The 22,532-nt window shown below is 32.1% G+C and overlaps 1 protein-coding gene across 3 annotated transcripts in view; it reads right to left on the minus strand.

The window, feature by feature from the left end:
• LOC134720503 (uncharacterized) overlaps window positions 1–22,532 on the minus strand; it is an 89,057-nt gene that overhangs the window by 31,934 nt on the left and 34,591 nt on the right. For all 3 annotated transcript variants that reach the window (XM_063582841.1, XM_063582840.1, XM_063582842.1), the window contains 2 exons: window positions 13,669–13,776; window positions 3,347–3,486 (listed from right to left, as the gene is read on the minus strand). In XM_063582841.1, coding sequence (XP_063438911.1) covers window positions 3,347–3,486; window positions 13,669–13,776 — 248 coding nt within the window. The remainder of the gene's footprint in view (window positions 1–3,346; window positions 3,487–13,668; window positions 13,777–22,532) is intronic.

Consider the following 22,532-nt stretch of genomic DNA (forward strand, 5'->3'; position numbering starts at 1 on the left):
AAATATAGTGTAAGTGGGTTACAGGAATCTGACAAAACAGTAGCTGGATCCCAGATCAGAACCCCCAAATGAGACCCCCTTAATACACCTCTACATTTAGGACTATTTTTGCAGACATCAAAAATCAAATTTAGGCCATTCTATTGTCTGACTACATGTTTGAAGTGATTTGAACTGTACGCTCAACACTAGGTCACCAAGCTTCTTCATTTAAAAGACTTTAAATGGCTTTCCTTTCAGCTTAATCATTAAGATTATTTTTTTTCTGGCATTTAACATTTTAATGGATGTGAACTTTATTCATATTTTTTAAAGATTTCAAAAAGCCCAGATTTATGCAGATAAAAGATGGCATATTGATTGAAGCTTCAGTATTAGCTCTGAAGAAATAAAACCTAAGACATTTATCCTAATTTTGATTATATATTCATTATGATTCAGTATTTATTGAATAATATATCTGATATTAAAACACAGCAATGATTTTTTTAATTTATTAATTTACATGTCATGTCATCATGTTCAGTATTCATTCCAAATTTCACACTCACTCTATGCTATTAGCAGAAATCAATAAAATTTAATACAAGATATTGCATAATGGATTTTTTCTTCAACTTTAAAAAACTAGAGGCTCTAAAGAGCCTGTGTCGCTCACCTTGGTCTATGTTAATATTAAACATTGTACACAGATGGATTCATGACAAAATTGTGTTTTGGTGATGGTGATGTGTTTGTAGATCTTACTTTACTAAACATTTTTGCTGCTTACAATTATCTCCATCTATAACAGTAGTTTCTGTGGAAAATGTTAGTGAAAATCTACAAATTTTGTGAAAATTATTAAAAATTGACTTTGAAGGGCAATAACTCCTTAGGGGGTCAATTGACTATTTTGGTCATGTTGACTTATTTGTAGTTCTTACTTTGCTGTACATTATTGCTGTTTACAGTTTATCCCTATCTATAATAATATTCAAGATAAAAACAAAAAAAAACAGCAAAATTTCCTCAAAATTACCAATTCAGGGGCAGCAACCTAACAACCGATGATCCAATTCATCTGAAAATTCCAGGGCAGATAGATCTTGACCTGATCAACAATTTTACTTCGTGTCAGATTTACTCTTAATGCTTTGGTTTTTGAGTTATAAGCCAAAAACTGCATTTTACCCCTATGTTCTATTTTTAGACGTGGCGGCCATCTTGGTTGGTTGGCCGGGTTATTGGACACAATTTTTAAACTAGATACCCCAATGATGATTGTGACCAAGTTTCAATTAATTTGGCCGCGTAGTTTCAGAGGAGAAGATTTTTCTAAAAGATTACTAAGATTTACGAAAAATGGTTAAAAATTGACTATAAAGGGCAATAACTCCTAAAGTGGTCAACTGACCATATTGGTCACGTTGACTTATTTGTAGATCTTACTTTGCTGAACATTATTGCTGTTTACAGTTTATCTCTGTCTAAAATAATATTCAAGATAATAACCAAAAACAACAAAATTTCCTTAAAATTACCAATTCAGGGGCAGCAACCTAACAACGGAATATCAGATTCATCTGAAAATTTCAGGGCAGATAGATCTTAACCTGATAAAAATTTTACCCCATGTCAGATTTGCTCTAAATGCTTTGGTTTTTGAGTTATAAGCCAAAAACTGCATTTTACCCCTATGTTCTATTTTTAGCCATGGCGGCCATCTTGGTTGGTTGGCGGGGTCACCGGACACAATTTTTAAACTAGATACCCCAATGTTGATTATGGCCAAGTTTGGTTAAATTTGGCCCAGTAGTTTCAGAGGAGAAGATTTTTGTAAAAGTTAACGCCGGACGCAGGACGACGCCGGACGCCAAGTGATGAGAAAAGCTCACTTGGCCCTTTGGGCCAGGTGAGCTAAAAATCTCTTAAAAACCTATTCATCATGTCCTTTTTCCATCAAATAGGAACTGACAAAATAAGGCCTGGATTTTTTAATTTGTTGGTTTACGGATCCGCCGACCCGATTTTGCCGATTTCCAGAATAAAAATAAAATCGAATTTTCAGGCTTTTTTTTATTCTCGCGGACCCTAACAAATGTATTATCCCTGAAAAATAATTAAAATATCCTTTTTTTTATGAAATGAAATGCGTTAATCAGTAACAGAAGTGATGTCACTTTCTGTTGTGAAAAAATGAAACTTTCAGTTTACGTTTCTAAAAATAGACAATGAAAAAATATCGTCCATGTAGATAAAAACGGGAATGCATGACAACAGATTATTTAACCTGATATTCTCGTTTTTCCAGTGGACGAGTCTATTACGTTTTTGACACGTGTGTTGAAACTTATTTGGTACGCAATTTTTAATTTTTTTTTGTTATCAGTTTTCGTGCTTATTATTTTTTCACCAAATTTTGATTAAAAGCTAAGTCAAATAACTGACGTGAATCTGTTTTTCTTATTTGTGAAATGACGATTTAATTTCGTCTTTGTCCGTGTACCCCCCTTTTTTACGGAAAATTATTAGACAATGTCATGCGATGTTTACAGCTGAGCAATAATGTTTCATCAAACTAAAATTTAAGAACGTTGACAAAATAGTATGGCAAACATATTATTAGAAAGGTGAAATATATTTTTATTTTGCATATCAGTTTTTCTGTCTTGAAAGATCTTTTTTTTTTCTTTTTTTTCCGACCGACCGACCCGACTTTTTCATGGAGAAAATCCGTAAACCAACAAATTAAAAAACCGTGGCCTAACCATTCATTTCTACCAAGAACTAAGGCCTTAAAAGTAAAAAATAAAAAAGAAGTCTTTTTGATCACTTTTCATTAAGAATTTCTGTTTTTGGATTAAGTGTATGAACTCTATAACAAGTATTCTGAGAAGAGAAATAAGTACTACAAATTACGGTGAACTCTATGAACCCATCTATAAGATGCCAGACAATGGTAAAATATTCTACTTTTGTTAAAAAGGAAATTTACTATATTAAAGTGACTTATACATATAGTCATTTTTTTAAGCAGGTGCTATACCATTAAAATGAGGTCAAAGACAATGAAGATTGAATGAAGATAAAGCAGATGGAAACTTTGTTACTTACAGCATCACAAAGATTCCAGGTCCTCCACCCTCTGAAAGTCCCAAGAACACAGGTTTTTTCTCTCATTGGACTAAATGTCCACCACCAAAGTTATAACAGAAGGGAACAAATAAATCAATTGGCATTTATTTTGAAAGAATTTACATAAAATTTTAATTCGTGGACCTTTCAGAGCCAGGCAAATACTACAAGCCTTTACTGCTCATATTTTCAGAGATATACATCAGCTATCTATTTATAGCTATCTTACGTAAGCATGTGGCGATTCTGTCCATGAGCTGTTGGTAAAATTTAAGTAGAAACACCATGGACTTCCTGCAACAAATGTTCCCCTCACGTCTTCAAATGTTGTTATTCTTAAAAGAAATCCTTTCAAGGAGTGGATGGAAGCTGAAATAATAAAAAAAAAAATGTTTTAGATTTGGCTTTTAAAAAAAAAAAAAAAATACTTATAATACATGTTTCTATGTGGATTTTCACAACGGTAAAAAGTACAATATACAAGCTGTGGTTAAGTTTTATTGTCCAGTTAATTCACGTGACCCTGATGTCTGAATACTCAATATAATAAAACCTGTTTGACCTTGTAGTATTATCTTGCAGCATCTGATTCAGTTAAATTCCATCCAAACTACGTCCATGTTTTATTTCTACTTAAAATTGATGATGACATTATTTTTTCCTCAATAAATTGCATTCTGCTGTCAAGTTAAACCACCATAAATATGCTTTTATCATTATAACTCAGACTTCATGTAGGCCAATATTAAAAAAAACAAAATCCAATTCAGCAGACTAGATCTTTTAACAGGAAAATAATCATCATGGGGTTGAAAGACATCATTATGTAAATATTAAAAGTAAAAACTTGTAAGTGTATCTTATCATAGAAGAAATATTCCACCTGATTTCAGTTACACCCACTATGCACATTTTGTTTACTAGATCTATATCACTTATATTTAGCAATGGTAATCAATGGTAATGTGCATGGTTTGACATGAAATTCCTTAAGATCAATCTGAATAAAAAAAAACAACAAAAAAAAACACAACAAAAAAATACATATATATTTGATGCTTGCAGAAAAGACTTTAAAACGTTTTTTGTAATTCAAATTTATTCCATACACCAAATAGAAATGACAGAATGCTTAAATATTCTAGAAACAGACCAAACCATGAAAGCTTAACATAGAACAATAAGATATATTCACACGCTACGCAGGGCACAGCTTTAGGTGGCACGGTAGTATTTCCTGGCCATAAGGGATAATGATAGCCTTTTTTAGAATTTTCACCACTTTCTAACACTGCAAAAAATTCTACATTCACAGTTAACTGAAGTACTTTCATTTTACCATTCAGAAATGAATTTGGATATGTACCATGACCGTTTACTTTTTTTGCTATTTTTAAAATCCTAAGGCCACTAGTACTTTTAGGTCTTTTATGGTGCAGTGAATGCAAAATTCTCAAAAATTCTCAAAAATTCATTTTCATCTGTATATAAAAGTATTTCATATTTTTCTACACCTGATTCATCACTCAGTTTGGGAAAGTATGTTCAGTTGATACTGTATTTTTTTTCCAATCACACTGTTTAGATACATTTACCGAAGTAGGGTACACAAAAGAGCAACCTAAATTCTGGAAAGCAAATACTACCGTGCCACCTTAACCAAGACATAACAAACTTGAAACCAGTCATGACAACTATGATGCATAGACTTCTTATTTTGGAACATATTACAATAAAGAATACTAGTCTGCACTCATTTCTTACCAAAAAAAAATGAAACATTACATCACTACCCCATCTGGCAGATTTTTCCTTTTTTTTTCATCTTACCATTTTTACTTAAGGAGTGAACAAAACCCAAATATATGATGTTTCAAATCAACACAGAAGTCAAACATGATGATTCAGGAGGAATTAGTGGATTGCCAACTCTGTTTATGGTTAATCTGACTGAAAGAAACAGTTTAGCACCAAATCATGAAAACTGGTATTAAAGTCCATTCCACATTTTACAGCATGCCTTATATTACTTTAAACATTTTCAGATTATGAGAATAATACAACAAGAGTCTTTAGATTGCAGTTAACTATTATTCCAAAATCTGTTTGACAATACATGTACTAGAACACATCTCTAAGTTGACTGTTTGTCTATTTCTCATGTATGCATTACGTTAAATTATGTCCCCTTACATAATCAATTTGCCTTTATTGTGCTTTTCACTGTCAGAAAATCTTAAAAACTAATGGTATTTGCATGGAAAATGAATAAACCATTTAATCTTGCTGATATAACATCATAAATACATTCTTTGTCAAAAATAAGGTCTATTTAATGTAAAGAAACCCCTATTTCTATCTCTATTTCAGACCAGTATGAGAGCTTAATGAATAAGTAAGGACCCCTTAACCAGTTACTAGTTCTCCAAAAGCTCCAACTGGTGTCATGTTACATCAGTACTACAAATTAAACCTGAAGAAAAATAGTAAAGCTGTATTTGTGTTGAAAAAAATAAGAAATTATGCAATTTATTTATTTCGGTGAAAATAATAGGATGTACATGCAACCGAAGAATGTCGCGTCTCAAATTTCAGTGGTTGCACATGTGTCAGACACTGCGAAAAGTCAAAGCGAGCATTTATAATTAAAAATGTAGTGCAAGATACATAAAAATAATGAATTTCTACTTTCTAGGTAAATTTTTACATTATTACCTACAGATCAAGCAAAATTTGCTGAATCAGCAATTTTTACTCTCAGGGGTGGAATTTAAGGCTTGTTTTTATCATAGTTGCCCTTAATCAACTTTGTATTGATAAACTTACAAATTGCATAGGTAAAAAAAGTTCCTTTATTGATTTAGTGTAAAAATATATATCCCCCTTAAGGTGGCACGGTAGTATTTCCTGGCCATAAGGGATAATGATAGCCTTTTTAGAATTTTCACCACTTTCTAACACTGCAAAAAATTCTACATTCACAGTTAACTGAAGTACTTTCATTTTACCATTCAGAAATGAATTTGGATATGTACCATGACCGTTTACTTTTTTTGCTATTTTTAAAATCCTAAGGCCACTAGTACTTTTAGGTCTTTTATGGTGCAGTGAATGCAAAATTCTCAAAAATTCTCAAAAATTCATTTTCATCTGTATATAAAATTATTTCATATTTTTCTACACCTGATTCATCACTCAGTTTGGGAAAGTATGTTCAGTTGATACTGTATTTTTTTTTCCAATCACACTGTTTAGATACATTTACCTAAGTAGGGTACACAAAAGAGCAACCTAAATTCTGGAAAGCAAATACTACCGTGCCACCTTAATATGACCGCAGAGGTCAAAACCTTGAACAATTGGGGCAAAAAGTATGGACACAACATTCAAGCTGGATACAGCTCTGAATTTGGATTGTGATTAAATAGTTTACACAGCATAGGTTTCTGACACAGAATGAAGGTGGTCTAATGAACTTAAAAAAATTTTGTTTTGCTTTTGAGCAATTCCCTATGCTGTTGAATATTAATCCTAGGAGAAGAAAAAATTACCCCCCCCCCCCCCCTCCTCAATTTTTTTCACCTTCCCCTTTCCTTTATTCCAAATATGATCTCAATTCAAATTTCTAATGGAGTTTGCAACAATAACTACTCATTAAAATACATCATACAATTTTAAAATATAAAATGCCAAAAAATGAACTTAAACTGAATCTTTCCATTTGTAAAGGGGCATAACCCTAGAATGATAATCAAAGTGCTTGTAATCACTGAATGATAAAGATAATGCTTTAATCTATCAGTTGGTACTTAAGTGAATATTGCATTGTATATTGTACCTAGCATTAATTTAAGTTGATTCAACTACTATTTTGTACAAAGAAAGGTAACTCCAATTTTCAGAGAAGATTTCATAAAGCATTGGTTTTAGGTGATTCAGCAACCATTCTGGACAAAGAAAGATAACTCCAATTTATTTTCCTGAAACTAAAAAAATGCTTGTTTTGGGCAACTTTTTGGTCCTTTATTCCTAGACCATTCCCCATAACCCTTAAAATATATCTCAACCTTCTAATTATGGTATTAAACATTGTGGTACAATTTCAGAACAATTGAAATACTTATACACAACTTATTGTCCTGACACTAGAAAAATGCTTGTTTTGGCCCCTTTGGTCCCCTTATTCCTAAACCTTAGGGACCATAACCCCCAAAATCAATCCAAAACCTTCCTTTTGTGGTTATAAACATTGTGTTAAAATCTTATTGATTTCTATTTACTTATACTTAAATTATTACCCGGAAACCATCCATTTTCAGACGAGGCTGACGACAACAAAGTGATACCAATTTTTCAAAAATTTGCGGTCGTATAAAAATGATGTCATTTTCAGATGATGCATACCAGACAGACATCATACAGGTTATTACTTGTACAAATACAATTGAACAAGTAATTACTAGTACAATTTTTACTCAGAAAAAGATAATAACTTGTACAACTCATTATTCATGACTTATTTGAAATTGTTTCCCTTTATACAAATAATGTATTACTTGGCCTTGTTGAACTGTTACACTGCTCTCCAAGGTTAGAAAAGTAAGATTACAAATAAGTCAACATGACCAAAATGGTCAATTGACCCCTTAAGGAGTTATTGTCCTTTACCATGTTTACAGTAAAAGTTGTAATCGTACAAAAATCTTCTCCTCTAAAAGTACTGAGAGAAATTTAGCCAAACTTGGTCATAATCATAATTTTGAGTATCTTGTTTTAAAAAATATGTCTGATGAAAGAACCTGTCAACCAACATGGCCGACAAAGCTAAAAATAGAACATACTCGTCAAATGCAGTTTTGACTAATCTCTCTGAAACTAAAGCATTTAGAGCAATTTTGACGTAGATATAAATGATTATCTGAGGTTAAAATATCTGAGGTTTATCTGAGGTTAAGATATATTTGTCCTGAAATTTTCAGACAAATCAGACAAACTGTTGTTAGGTTTTGTTGCTTTTGGCTATAAGTTTGAATATTATTACAAATAGAGATAATTTGTTAACAGCAATTATGTTCAGCAAAGTAAGATCTACAAATAAGTCAACATGACCAAAATGGTCAATTGACCCCATAAGTAGTTATTCCCCTTTAAAGTCAAATTTATCAATTTTTTCATCAATTTTTGTAATCTTTTACAAAAGTCTTCTTCTGAGACAAATTTGACCAAACTTGGCCACAAATAAGCATAAGGGTATTTAGTTTTTAAAAATGTGTCCGACGACCCTACCTGCCAACCAAAATGGCAGACATGGCTCAAAATAGAACATAAAGGGAATTCAGTTTTTGACTTGTATCTCTGAAACTAGAGCAAAAGTATAACAGTTGCACTATTTCATGCATCAATTATAAATAAAAATATCATGTGAGTGACACAGGCTTCATAATGGAGCCTCTAATTTATAATTATCAAGATGCTTCAGATTTCTTGATTGACCCGACTTATTTGTTATTTTTGGTGAAGGTGGCCAGTTTGTTCTCATTGAAATGCCGATATTTTGTTGAAAAACAGGTAAAAACTATCGGCATTTCAATGAGAACAAACTGTGGCCACCTTCTTGCCGACTTGTTACTTTATTCTTATGAGGCTGACTTCATAAGGTAACTTGTTAAGAAGAAAGAAAAGAAGTTAGCAGTATCCTGTAATTCTACTTTCCGCTGTATATATGATGTTCTCTTACTTAATAATTAAAGTTAACAATAGGAAAGCAGTACAACTACAATTGCAATAGTGGCCAAGGCCATGTTCACCACAGCTGTCGGGGTGGCTGTAAAACAGGCAAATGTAATATCTAATTAGCTAAATCTGCCCAAGGTGTCATGTTAGCTTATGTTATTATAATACATCGTCTATAATCTTTTAACATTTCAAAATCAACACAAATAAACACTTGAAAGAAAAGAAAAATAAACACAATAAAAAAATCAAAATACATACACTGAGTGATATCTACTAAGAAAAAATAAACAAACAAATAAATTAATATGAAAAAATAGTAAATGAAAAAAACCCTGACAAATGACAAAAATATCCCAAACTAACAAATCAAAAGAAAGGAGCCTTTAAATAAATCATTTGAAGTTACAAATACAACTCAAAGATAGTGAGTAGTACAAGTTATTATTATTTTCTCCACAAAAATTGTACAAGTAAATTACTTGTATAGTTATATTTATACATGTAATAACTTGTACAAAATAATAATATGTACACCACAGCTTAGAGTAGTAAGAAACAGACTTAATCAAGAGAACTTAACATTGATCAATGAACCATGAAAACAAGTCCAAGTCAGATGAACCCTCCAAGACAGACATGTGTACCTTACAAACGGGGAGAAATTGAAAACAAGGCCAAGTCAGATGAACCCTCCAAGACAGACATGTGTACCTTATAACCAGGGAGAAATTGAAAACAAGGCCAAGCCAGATGAACCCTCCAAGACAGACATGTGTACCTCACAATCAGGGAGAAATTTGTCAGTAAAAACAAATCATGTAGTGCATTTAAATATATAAATTCTGTTTTTCAGTACTGTAGTGTACCTAAATTGCATTTTTTCATTTTCTAAAATTCCTTAACAATCTGTCTGAGACCTGCTGAGGAAACCTTGCAGCTGACATCAATTTCAAAATCTCATATATTTTTTTCATATTTTAACCAATAAATATTAACTTCCTTCTTTAATGAAAGATATATAGATCTATATAGATAGAGCCATCATTTTGAAACCTTATAAAGTAAGTTGCATTTGTAGCATTGTATAATTTGAGATACATTATCGTCTTATTGAAACATATTACATATCTATTGTATTTCTGATCAATGTCTTTTCAAAGAAGAATTATTTAGGTGTATATTTGTTGTATGTTAAATTAGTTTATACTTCAGGCAACACTTATTGTTACATTTTTCAACTTCCTCCTAGTGGATCAGATGTCTATGAATGATGGTTATTAACCTAGTATTTCATTTCAGAGATTAGTACAGAAAGACCATTTTGTTAAGCATTCCTAATACTGACCCTGTGGCATATCACTAGAACAACTGACCCAGTGACACATTACTAGAAAAACTGACCCAGTGACACATGCCTAGAACAAGTGACCCAGTGACACATCCCTAGAACAACTGACCCAGTGACATCTGTCATTTTAGTATATAAATGGTACTGGCATCAATTTTTTTGGTCATTGAATAAAACAGTTCATGAATGTAATGGCATTAGCAGCTATTTGTTTTGGGAAATGAATAAAAACATGAATATAATGATGCTGGCCTCAAATAGTCCAGTCAATCTAGCATAAATTTGACCCCAACCTGAAAGTAATTGCAACAGAAGATTTTTAAGTTTTAATCTTTAGCATTATACCCTAAATATGCACAGAAAAAAGTCCCATAAAATCTAACTTGCGGAAGACTAAAAAAATCACCATTTAAAATTCCTATGGAGATTTGCATTGAAAAGGGAGATAACTCTTGCAAAAAAGGCAGAAATATCAATAAAAATTGATACAAAATTAAAAGTTTACCGCTTCTATTCATAAGAATGTATTGATTTTTGATTTTTTAGCGGTCTTTAGAGTAAAACAAACAACTCTAAATGTGTTTTCATATCTTTTATCAAGCTATAATCTAGATTTTGTAATTCATTAGTTGACCATTTATTGAAACTTTCAACATGTCGAGGTAAAGAATCTCAAATTTAATAAAAATAATTAAGCATGTATTCTTCTTTTTGTGGTTTAAAGTTTCTTTAGATATGTAAGTTGCTGAAAAAATATAATATACAAATATAAACAACACCAAATTTTTCACATTATTTTTTCAAAATGGTTTCAAAGCTGCAAATTTGCAATTTCTTTAATGAAGAAGGCAAGAAAAAAATAAAACTACCCATAGCACTTCGGTTTTGTACATTTCATGAGAAGAAGATTATATAATTTAGTCAAATACAAACTTATAACCCCATCAAATTATTATACCTTCCATAAATTTCCAGAAAAACAACCAAAAACTGACAAAAAAAACACTAATTTTTGTAAGAGTTATCTCCCCTTCCAATGTTAATTTCCATAGGAAATTAAAAATGCTGATTTTGAGTTTTCCTCAAGTTAGATTTAATGGGACTTTTTTCTGTGTATATATAGGGCATAATGCTATAGATTAGAACTAAAATACTTTCTGTTGCAATTAGTTTGAGGTTAAATCTTAGTTTGACTGGACTAAAATTTGTTTGTGTCAATGAATAAAACAGTCCATGAATTTAATGACACTGGCAGCATTTTTTTTTGTCAATGAATAAAAAAGTTCATGAATGTAATGGTACTGGCAGCAATTTTTTTTTGTCGATGAAAAAACAAGTCATGAATGTAATGGTACTGGCAGCTATTCGTTTTGGGAAATGAATAAAAACATGAATATAATGATGCTGGCCTCAAATTTGTTTTTGTCAATGAATAAAACAGTTCATGAATGTAATGGTAATTGGCAGCAATTTTCTTTTGTCAATGAAAAAAACAGAACTTAAATGTAATGGTACTGGTAGCAGAAATCTGCAAAGCATGCAATAATTTTAGTGTCAATTAAATAGATGGAGAACGTATTAATTATGCTGTATGCCATCATCTTTTTTGAAGACTAGATTAAAATAATCCCTGTTGCTTGTTTCTGAATCCTATTGTTTATAAAGTATTAAAACAATACAGCATGATTTGATTTATTGAATAAAATATAGTTTGAACCCACTCAAAAGTCTAGATCGTAGATGACCAATATTCTCTGAATTCTCCATGTTTTCTGTGTAACGATCATCAAGGTCACAAAATAAATTAACCAACATCCAAGAAAACTGTTAATTCTTAATTACAGAGTAAAGTTTAAACATTAGGTAATACTTCATCTGTGATCATTTTCATAATTAGCGTAGTAAACTATAAAATGCACAAGGCTTAGAAAATAATTGGACTGAAGACTACAGAAGGATTTAAATATACAGCTGTTCACCTCGACATCATTTGGTCTCTGGTAGAGAGTTGTCTCATTGGCAATCACACTGGGGGGGGGGGGGGGGGGGGGGATTGATTACGGATCCTGGTTTTATTACGGATCCTGGTTACTGTTTTCTGTTTTCTTTTTTTAGATTCCCGTATCCCTCTTACACTATGTACGTAAGGAATTCTCATTTTTTTGTAATTTCCAGTTCCCTGCTAGACTTCATTTCCTATTTTCATGGCACAATAATTTGATTTTCACGTGTCACTCTTACAAAATATTGGCAATCCCCCAAAACGCTTATACCCCAATGAGACCCACCTCAATGTACATAGACATTGATTTCTGAAATTCCTCCTTTTTTATTAAACCATAACCCTACTGGTGTGCTTATATATATATCCCATTGATCACTTCCATCTTTTTAGACCAGAAATTCCTTATTATAACAGGATTTATTGTTTATTATCAAACTACCAAAGGTATAATCATATTCCAACATCACTATATATAATACAACACCTACACAAATTTCTTGTATAAAAAAAAATTACTTTGAAATTTCATGTTCACATTGAAGCTTACCTATTTTTTTTAATTATGTCTTATTATGAATGCTGGATTATGAATCGGTCTTGGGATCTATTAACAGATAAAATGGTACCAAAGAACATCAAAGATTATCCTATTAATTAGCTATTCATGACTTTACATAAGGAGTTCCTCGAACTTTAGGCACTTTTTAATGATTTTTAAGTGCATGTCTTTTTAACCTTTAAACAATGTGCACTAGTTGGGTGACAAGCTGTCTTAAACGAGAAACATGTTGTAAATCTATAATGCATAAAGCTTGGATACTAAGAATAAAAAAAAAAGAATTAACTTTTTCTTTTAAGTTTTATACAACCAGTCCAAAGTTTAGAATGCTTGATTTACAGTGCTGTTAGTAAAGCCATGCCCAATCTTCCCTGCCCTTACTATTTAAATGTCTTCAGATATTAATAATTACAAAATTCAGGTACTGTGAATTAAGGATGTACTTCAGTGAAACTTTAAAGGATCAAAATAATTATAAAAATTGATATTTAAGTTGACAGAGCATCAGTTAAGAAACAAAATAAGCTAAAAATATTGATAGGCTATGGAGCTCCTATTTGAGACATTTGAGTTTAAAGAAATGGCGGGAAAAGGCTGATTCAGACTTTTGCCCTGCATTTGCAAATATTGATATTATTTGGGTCTCAAATCGAAAAAAAAAGAAATCAAGAATCTACTTTTATGAGCTATTGTAGTCTTTTATGAAAAGAAAATGCCAGGGTATTATGGAGCAAAGCATTTTACCCTGTATTGTAGGAAAAAAACAAGGAGTCTTAACACCTGACACAAATGTTCAAAACCTCACCCAAGTCCATCCTTAATACATTCATTCAAAATAAGGAATCATCACAGTTTAACCATTGTGGCCTAAAAAAGATGTATTATTATAAAACTATTTCTGACCATCATATGGTGGTTTCCATGAAAACTGAGCCTGAGTTTCATTCTTGACTTGTGTAACCTTTGCTTTTATCTCTCTTGGTGGTCCTGGCCATTGCTTCCCATGGATGGCTGAAATAGAGAATCATAAAGCTGTCATTTTATACACATAAAATTCAGAAAAATAAAGCTTAAGAATTACAGGGCCATTTTAGGGTCTCATCAAATGTACTAAGAGCATAATCATTTTTGTAGTTCGGTCTTATGTAATGCTGTTTCACCTCTGTCCCAGGTTATGACACAAACCTAGCCTGTCTAATTCTGTAGGTGCCTGTCTAAAGTCATGAGCCTGTAATTAATAAGTTGTTGTTTGTTGCTGTGGTTCACAAGTGTTTCTCTTTTCTTGTTTTTTATCATAAGACCATTGGTTTTCCCATTTGAATGGTTTTACACTAGTTATTTTGGGGCACTTTATAGTTTGCTGTTAGGTGTGAGCCAAGACTCTGTTGACGACCTTATTTTGACTTATCATGGTTTACTTAAATGCAAATTGTGACTTGGATACAGAGTTGTCTCATTGGCACTCATACCACATCTTCCTATATCTATGCATGCCTAATTTAAGACTTTCCTAAGAAAAATTTTGATTTACTTCACCAAAGCTGGTTTCTAAAAGAGCTGAAGACGCAAAATGTGGTTATGGGCTTTGCTCATTGTTGAAGGCTTTACAGTGACCTGTAGCTGTTGTTTTTTTTGTCATTTGGTCACTTGTGACAAGTTGTTTCATTGGCATTATCATTCCATCTCTACTCCTTTTATACATAAGAATACTCAAATAAAAGAACTATTAAAACAACTATTTCTTTTTAGTACAAAGTACCAAAATACCTTACAAATATCTTTTTCAACAAAGGTCAGGCAACAAAGTTTTTATCATTATGTAGGAGTGACTATTGCATTCTGATTATGTGACAAAAACAAATAAAAGGTTTTTCTCATCCTACTGTCTAAATCCCAGAGCAGTTAATTATCTGTTTGTTCATTACTTTTATGTCAGGTCTCTGTAGAATTGAACAAGAGCTTTATTGGCTGTAATTAACAGATAACTTCTGGATTACAAAACGTTTTTCAACCTTGAAAGGTATAATTAAATAATGTTTGTTTATTACTTAAGATTATTCAGATCTAGAGCATTTGTATTTTTACTGAACTATATGACTTTTCCTTAGTTTTATTATTGTTTCTTAAGGATGATTATAACTTAGGTGAGGTTTTTGAATTTGTGTAAAGTGTTCGCTCTATTTGTTTTTTTCCATACGATACAATGTAAAATATTTTGCCCCATAACACCCATTTATTTTTTCCTGTAAGACTTGATAGCCCATAAAAGGTAATTTGCCAAAATTAAAGCAAATTTCAATTTTTTTTCTTTTGATTTGTGACCAAAACATTGATACCAATGCAAAATATAAGGTAAATTTTAAGTCTGAATCAGCCTTTTCCCGCCATATTTATAAATACAAATATCTCAAAAAGGAGCTCCATGACCTGTCATTTTTTTAGTTTATTTTGTTCCTTAACTATGCTTTTCCTACTTATAGTATCAATTCTAAGTTCTTGATTTTTTTAATTTCAGATGTGATTTTCAGCAATTTGTGATCAAGGTCAAAATATTTAAAAATCCAAAACTTCTACAAATGTTCAAGGGCTGATCTAAAATCCAAAATGGACCATGAGTATAGGGTGCAATCAACAGTTTTTTTCTATGACGTCACATTTTTAGGGACCATGCATAAGTGACCCTTAGTGGTGGACTGATTAATAAAGATACTTGTATAAAACTTGATATCACTGGAATCAGAATGTTCTCTTGTTTATAATGAAATAAAAATAATGTGTACTTTTAATATATTAAAAACATTCCATCCAATGAACATGGGGGAAAAAAGCTCTAATTTTGACAGAAAAAACTTGAAACCAGGTCATGTGCACAGACATGAAGACATGATCCATGCTAATTTTTCATAATCAAAACTGTATGAAATTTGTTGGTTTTTACCTGGCCTTTCAAAAAAATCTTGTTTCAGGGTACGGTTTCCTGCTCCGAAAAGAGCTACAGTGGCTGCAAATAAGTTTTCAATTTTCACTGCCAAAAAAACAGGATGTTTACAAAGTTGTCTCCCCTCAAAACATGTAAAGTTAATTTAATTTTTAAAAATATTTCAATCATTCAACCTGTTTTAATTGAAAGCTAATTAACTATTTTTTACAATCAAACACAAAAAACATGATACTTTTCCTCCATGGTTATTTTTAGTCAGGGAATAACCCCTAGTTTTTTATACGAAACTGTTTATAGCACCCATAGTCAAATCTAGACAAGGAATCAGTGCTTTGAATGAGTGAGATTATAATTATTTCTTAATGGAAAATAATATTTTAAAAACAATGCTTTCATCTTTCCTTTGCCTGATGAATTCATTATTTGAACTTGTATTGATTTTACTTATTTCATTCTTATGTAGTAAAATATAAATCAAACCTTGACACCAAAGCCAAATAAGTCTAAAGCTTAATTAAGGACAGAAAAGGTGATCAAAACAAAACAAACAGTAAGTGAGAATGACTTAAGGGCACAAACTGATGTCCCTGTATCATGAAACAGCCCCCTTAATAGTGGTTATCTAAAATTTGGTGGGCAGCTTACCAATCTTTGTTAGTAAATCAAGTTTAATCTTTTCACATCTTGCTAGGCTTAAGGATATTTAGTTACAGCTTGATATATTGAAAGCACACCATTTTTTGTTGAAGACTGTAGTTCTAGATAGATGTTTTTTTGTTGTTTTTGAATGGAGTTGTTGGGTTGATGTCTCATTCATGTACACCCTATCTCCTGTATTCACTGTAAAAATGCCTTTACTTAAGCTAAAAATTTAGAAGAAAAAAAAATTAAAGTGATTATGACTCAAACTGAGATCTGTCTTAACATCGTGATCTTATGAGGAAAAAACATTAAAAAATACTAAAATATTACAAAAGACAGCCACCCACTTGATACAGACACATGGACATACATGTTTGTAATCATCGTTCTAGATCTTAACCTTGCTATTGTTGATCTTCATCAGTGGAATAACAATATCTTTATAAAAAAATGTACACTAACTAAAAATCAGAACAAAAAAGCACTTAAAAAACTCTATAATAGTGGTGGGATAGTTTGCCCCTAGGACCCACATAACCCATTAGCAAGACTAGCCTTTTAAAAGTATTTTTCTTCGTAACAAAAGTAATAAATATTGTAATATTTGCAGTCACATTTTAGAAAATTTCCATGCATTGATGAGTTCTTATACAGCAAGTTTATACAGCCATATGTTTTTCTTCATCAATTTGAAAACTGTTTATATGTAATGTCAGGTTATTGCCAGCAGGAACTTTGATGTCCAGTAGTCAGACAATTTAAAATGTGTAAGTGAGGTCCAAACTTAATAATTCATTTTCTTCCAGTGACAAATGATAAAAGTTAAGAGCTAAAAAATGTGAACAAAAACTAGAATAGATTTGATGATTAGTTCAGAGTAGTTCCTATGATATACAGGACATTCAAGTAATCTAGTGGAAGCTTCTGGGCAATTTCACAGCTGTGTCTCAACCAAGGCACATAAACCAGAAAATATGTATAAGGTGTTTGACTTTAGGGTGAGTAACCCTATCATCAATAGATAACACGAGAGTGAACACACTAAAATGTATTGCCTGTTTTACTGATGAAAATTGAATTCATGTTGAAAAATTTGAAATTTAATTTACAAGAAATATCACATCAACTTAACATGGTCAAAGCTTGCACTATTTTTAGCCATGTCAGCTATGTTGGCTGGCAGGCAGGGTCATCAGATACATTTTAATACTAAATACCCTAATGATGATTTAGCAAATTTGATAAAATTTGGCCTAGCAGTTTCAGAGGAAAAGATTTTAGTAAAAGTAAACTGTTGAATTTGATGCCACAGAAGAGGTAAGGATTGCTCACTTGGTCCATAATGGGCCAGATAAGCTAAAGGAGTGATAGAAGCATCAACTATTACCCCATAACCAGGTGAGAAGAATTTCACCTCACAAATATCCCTCTAAATGTCAAGTCAAATTGATGCTTACAGTTGATATAAACCAGATGCTCCGCAGGGCGCAGCTTTATACGACCGCAGATTGAACCCTGAACGGTTGGGGCAAGTATGGACACAACATTCAAGCTGGATACAGCTCTAAATTTGGATTGTGATTAAAAAGTTGACACAGCATAGGTTTCATACACAGAATGAATGTGGTCTAATGAACTTAAAATTTTTGTTTTGCCTTTGAGCAATTCACTATGCTGTTGAATATTAATCCTCTCAAAAAATGTTTGAAGAAATTCCTTTGTATTTATGAAATTTCAAATGAGAAAAATTGACCCCCCCCCCCCCCCCCCCCCCCCAATTTTTTTTCACATCCCCCTATCCTTTATTCCAAAACTGATCTCAATTCAAATTTCTAATGGAGTTTGCAACAATAATTACTCATTTAAATACATCATAAAATAATAAAATGTAAAAATGTGCTTGTTATCACTGAATGGTAAAGATTGTTTAAATTTACCAGTTGGTAGTAAAAGTGAATATACATTGTATATTGTATAAAACAATGATTTGAGTTGATTCAACTACCTATTCTGGACAAAGAAAGATAACTCCAAATCACTCCAATTAAAATTCTTGCTATTGCACAATATTGTGCAATTAGATATTTCTTGCTATTGCGCAATACTGTGCAATTGAAATTACTTGCTATTGCACAATACTGTGCAATTGAAGATTTCTTGCTATTGTGCAATACTGTGCAATTGGAAATTACTTGCTATTGCACAATACTGTGCAATTGAAGATTTCTTGTTATTGCTGAGTACTGTGTAATTGAAAAGGAGTAGGTGCGGTAAGAGTGCTTTTTGGCCCCAAAATATAGCAGTTTTACAAAATTGTTAAAATGTAAACTTTTAGTTATTTATTGGATAGTAGAATGGTTCTGCTACATAAAAATGGGCTGTTTTTGACAATTCAATGCACATATATTGGTTACTAGCACTATGAAGTCATCCTAAATTACTGAAATCTTCACAAATCCAGCATTTTAGTTAAATTTTAGACGGTTTCTGTGTATAACGAAAGTGGCCGCATTGGTGTTCATCCAAAATATTGAAATGGAAGTTGTATTTGATGATAATACATAACATATATAAAGATTCAGGATGAACACGGATGCGGCCACTTTCTTTTTTGACAAAAACCGTCTGAACAGTGACATTTTTCGCATATTTGGTAGATTTTTCATATTTGAGCGTGAATCAGATCGTTTTCAATGACTAAATAAGTTAAAATCTTTCACATAAATTAATTGAATCCTATAAAATAGACACTTAAGTGTTTAACAAGTGGTCAAAATCTTTCGTCAGATGAAACTGAAATTTGAGGCCAAAATCGGTCCTTACCGGACCTACTCCTTTCTTGCTATTGCACAATACTTAATATAATAATTTTAGATCCTGATTTGGACCAACTTGAAAACTGGGCCCATAATAAAAAATCTAAGTACATGTTTAGATTTAGCATATCAAAGAACCCCAAGAATTCAATTTTTGTTAAAATCAAACTAAGTTTAATTTTGGACCCTTTGGACTTTAATGAAGACCAAATTGAAAACAGGACCAAAAATTAAGAATCTACATACACAGTTAGATTTGGCATATCAAAGAACCCCCTTTATTCAATTTTGATGAAATCAAACAAAGTTTGATTTTGAACCCCAATTTGGACCAACTTGAAAACTGGGCCAATAATAAAAAATCTAAGTACATTTTTAGATTCAGTATATCAAAGACCCCAAGAATTCAATTTTTGTAAAAATCAAACTAAGTTTAATTTTGGACCCTTTAGACCTTAATGTAGACCAATTTGAAAACGGGACCAAAAATTAAGAATCTACATACACAGTAAGATTCACCATATCAAAGAACCCCAATTATTCAATTTTTGATGAAATCAAACAAAAAAAAAGTTTAATTTTGGACCCTTTGGGGCCCTTATTCCTAAACTGTTAGGACAAAAACTCCAAAAATCAATACCAACATTCCTTTTATGGTCATAAACCTTGTGTTTAAATTTCATAGATTTCTATTTACTTATACTAAAGTTATGGTGCGAAAACCAAGAAAAATGCTTATTTGGACCCCTTTTTGGCCCCTCATTCCTAAACTATAAGGACCAAAACTCCCAAAATCAAAACCAATCTTCCTTTTGTGGTCATAAACCTTGTGATTAAATTTCATAGATTTCCATTCACTTATACTAAAGTTATGGTGCGAAAACCAAGAAAAATGCTTACTTGGACCCCTTTTTGGCCCCTTATTCCTAAACTGTAAGGACCAAAACTCCCAAAATCAAAACAAATCTTCCTTTTGTGGTCATAAACCTTGTGATTAAATTTCATAGATTTCCATTCACTTTTACTAAAGTTATGGTGCGAAAACCAAGAAAAATGCTTATTTGGACCCCTTTTTGGCCCCTAATTCCTAAAATGTTAGAACCAAAACTTCCAAAATCAATCCCAACCTTCCTTTTGTGGTCATAAACCTTGTGTTAAAATTTCATAGATTTCTATTTACTAAAACTAAAGTTACTGTGCGAATAAAAAAGAAAATGCTTATTTGGGCCCTTTTTGGCCCCTAATTTCTAAAATGTTGGGATCAAAACTCCCAAAATCAATCCCAACCTTCCTTTTGTGTTCATAAACCTTGTGTTTAAATTTCATAGATTTCTTTTCACTTTTACTAAAGTTAGAGTGTGAAAACTAAAAATATTCGGACGACGCCAACGTGAAAGCAATATACGACGAAAATTTTTCAAATTTTGCGGTCGTATAAAAATAACGATTGGAAGAACTTATACATTGTAAATAAACAAATTCGCTGGACAGAGTTTTAAGCAGTATATTCATGTCCCATCCCCTTCACCTTCTTAAACATTCGATCATACAGTCTGCAGTTAGACAATAGATCTATGCAGTTTAAGCTTACTTAAAATTACCCTACTTTCTGTAGGTAAACCTTTTTCCCTGAGAACCCATTAAACATCATGTAATACTAATCAATAATTTCAAATTCGTGACAAATCCAGGGATAAAAATTGTAATCACAGCAAATCACGGAAAATTACTTCTCAAAATAACTTTGATGTTCTATTCATTAGTATTTTATTAGAAAGTGAGTTGCAGGGATTTTGGTAAAAAAAAATAATAGAATTAGAACCAACAATTTAAAAGGTAAATAGTGCAAGGATAAAAAGGCAAGAAAAAGTTATGTTTTTTCTCCAATGTATTTAAATGGAACTTTAAAGGACCTTGTGGTTTTGTCCTAATTGTTCTGCCGGTACCCTCCCAAAATAAAAGTCTAATCAGCAATTTTTGCTACACAAGATCATGAATGGACATCTTTTACATTGTCATATCGGGGCCTTTTTCAGCCGACTATGCGGTATGGACTTTGCTCATTGTTGAAGGCCGTAGGGTGACCTATAGTTGTTAATGTCTGTGTTATTTTGGTCTCTTGAGGATAGTTGTCTCATTGGCAATCATACCACATCTTCTTGTTTATATCTAGTATATAATATCAAATGTGTATTTGACATGAATCTATTTGTTCGCCCTTTCCATGAACCTTTTTTGTCTGTTGTTCAAACGGAGGTTAAATCACATTCAACATTACAGATAAGCAATGTTATTAATAAGCTGCAAGCAGGGGTGTGTCCAGGATATTTGAAAGGGGAGGTGAATAAAATATTTTGCTGAGCGAAGCGAGGCGAAAAAAATTTTGGACCTTTTTTGGGCTTAAAAACATAAAATAATAGAGAATTGCACTAATAAAACGGTTCCTGACTTGGAGCATGTATATTTTATAGTTAAAGTGTCAGGTTGTGACATTTTTTATGCCGAGTTCTATCCATTAACTGTCTATGGTATATTAAAATGATTGGATGGATCTTAACAGCAGTAGACCAATAACGAGAAATTCCAAACTCAAGGATATAAGGAGTTACTTAACATTTCAATTCCTAGGCCAGAATTTTATGAACGAGAGGCGTGATTACGGTTGAGGGTCCATGGGGAAGCTCAGAAGCTCCTGAATTTCAACAATTTAGCATCAAATTATGAAGTAATCCCTCTATTTTTTATTAAGTTCGTGTTTCGTTGAACGACACACATGATATAAGACAAATAAACACTGAAGAATAAAGTTCTTTCGTTCTGAGTATTGCTTTAAAGTGGAAATATACATATTTCTAGTATACATGTACCTTGACGCAAAACCTAAAATGAACACAGAAAAATACTGACGGACTCTCATTTTCAATTACTAGAGTGGATTCATTAGAACCATTTTACGTGGATTTCTCATGGCGTAATCGTCAATAATTTTATCAAAATCAAGTTTAATGTCTCTGTGAACATATAAAAGAAGCAGAGCATTTAGGCAATCCTCCTTCATGGTGCTTCTCAAATCATTCTTGATCAACTTAAGGGATGAGTTAGCTCTTTCTGTGGAGCTTGACGTGACGCTCGTCAAAGCAAGTAAGAAGAGAACTTTCGTGATGTTTGGAAATAAAGTCGAGCATGCCCTTACATCAGTTAAGGTTGATGTTATTGACTCTGGTTTGTCCGGTTGATTTTCCCAAAACGACTACCAGAGTCTCATCTCTTGCCTGAATGTTTCAGGCGAAGGCATATCAGTATTGTAATAATCATAAACATCCTTCTCCATCTCTTCCGAGATAAGGTGAACTCGGAAAGGCAAAATT

Source organism: Mytilus trossulus, chromosome 1 (genome assembly GCF_036588685.1).
Source record: "Mytilus trossulus isolate FHL-02 chromosome 1, PNRI_Mtr1.1.1.hap1, whole genome shotgun sequence".
NCBI lineage: Eukaryota > Metazoa > Mollusca > Bivalvia > Mytilida > Mytilidae > Mytilus > Mytilus trossulus.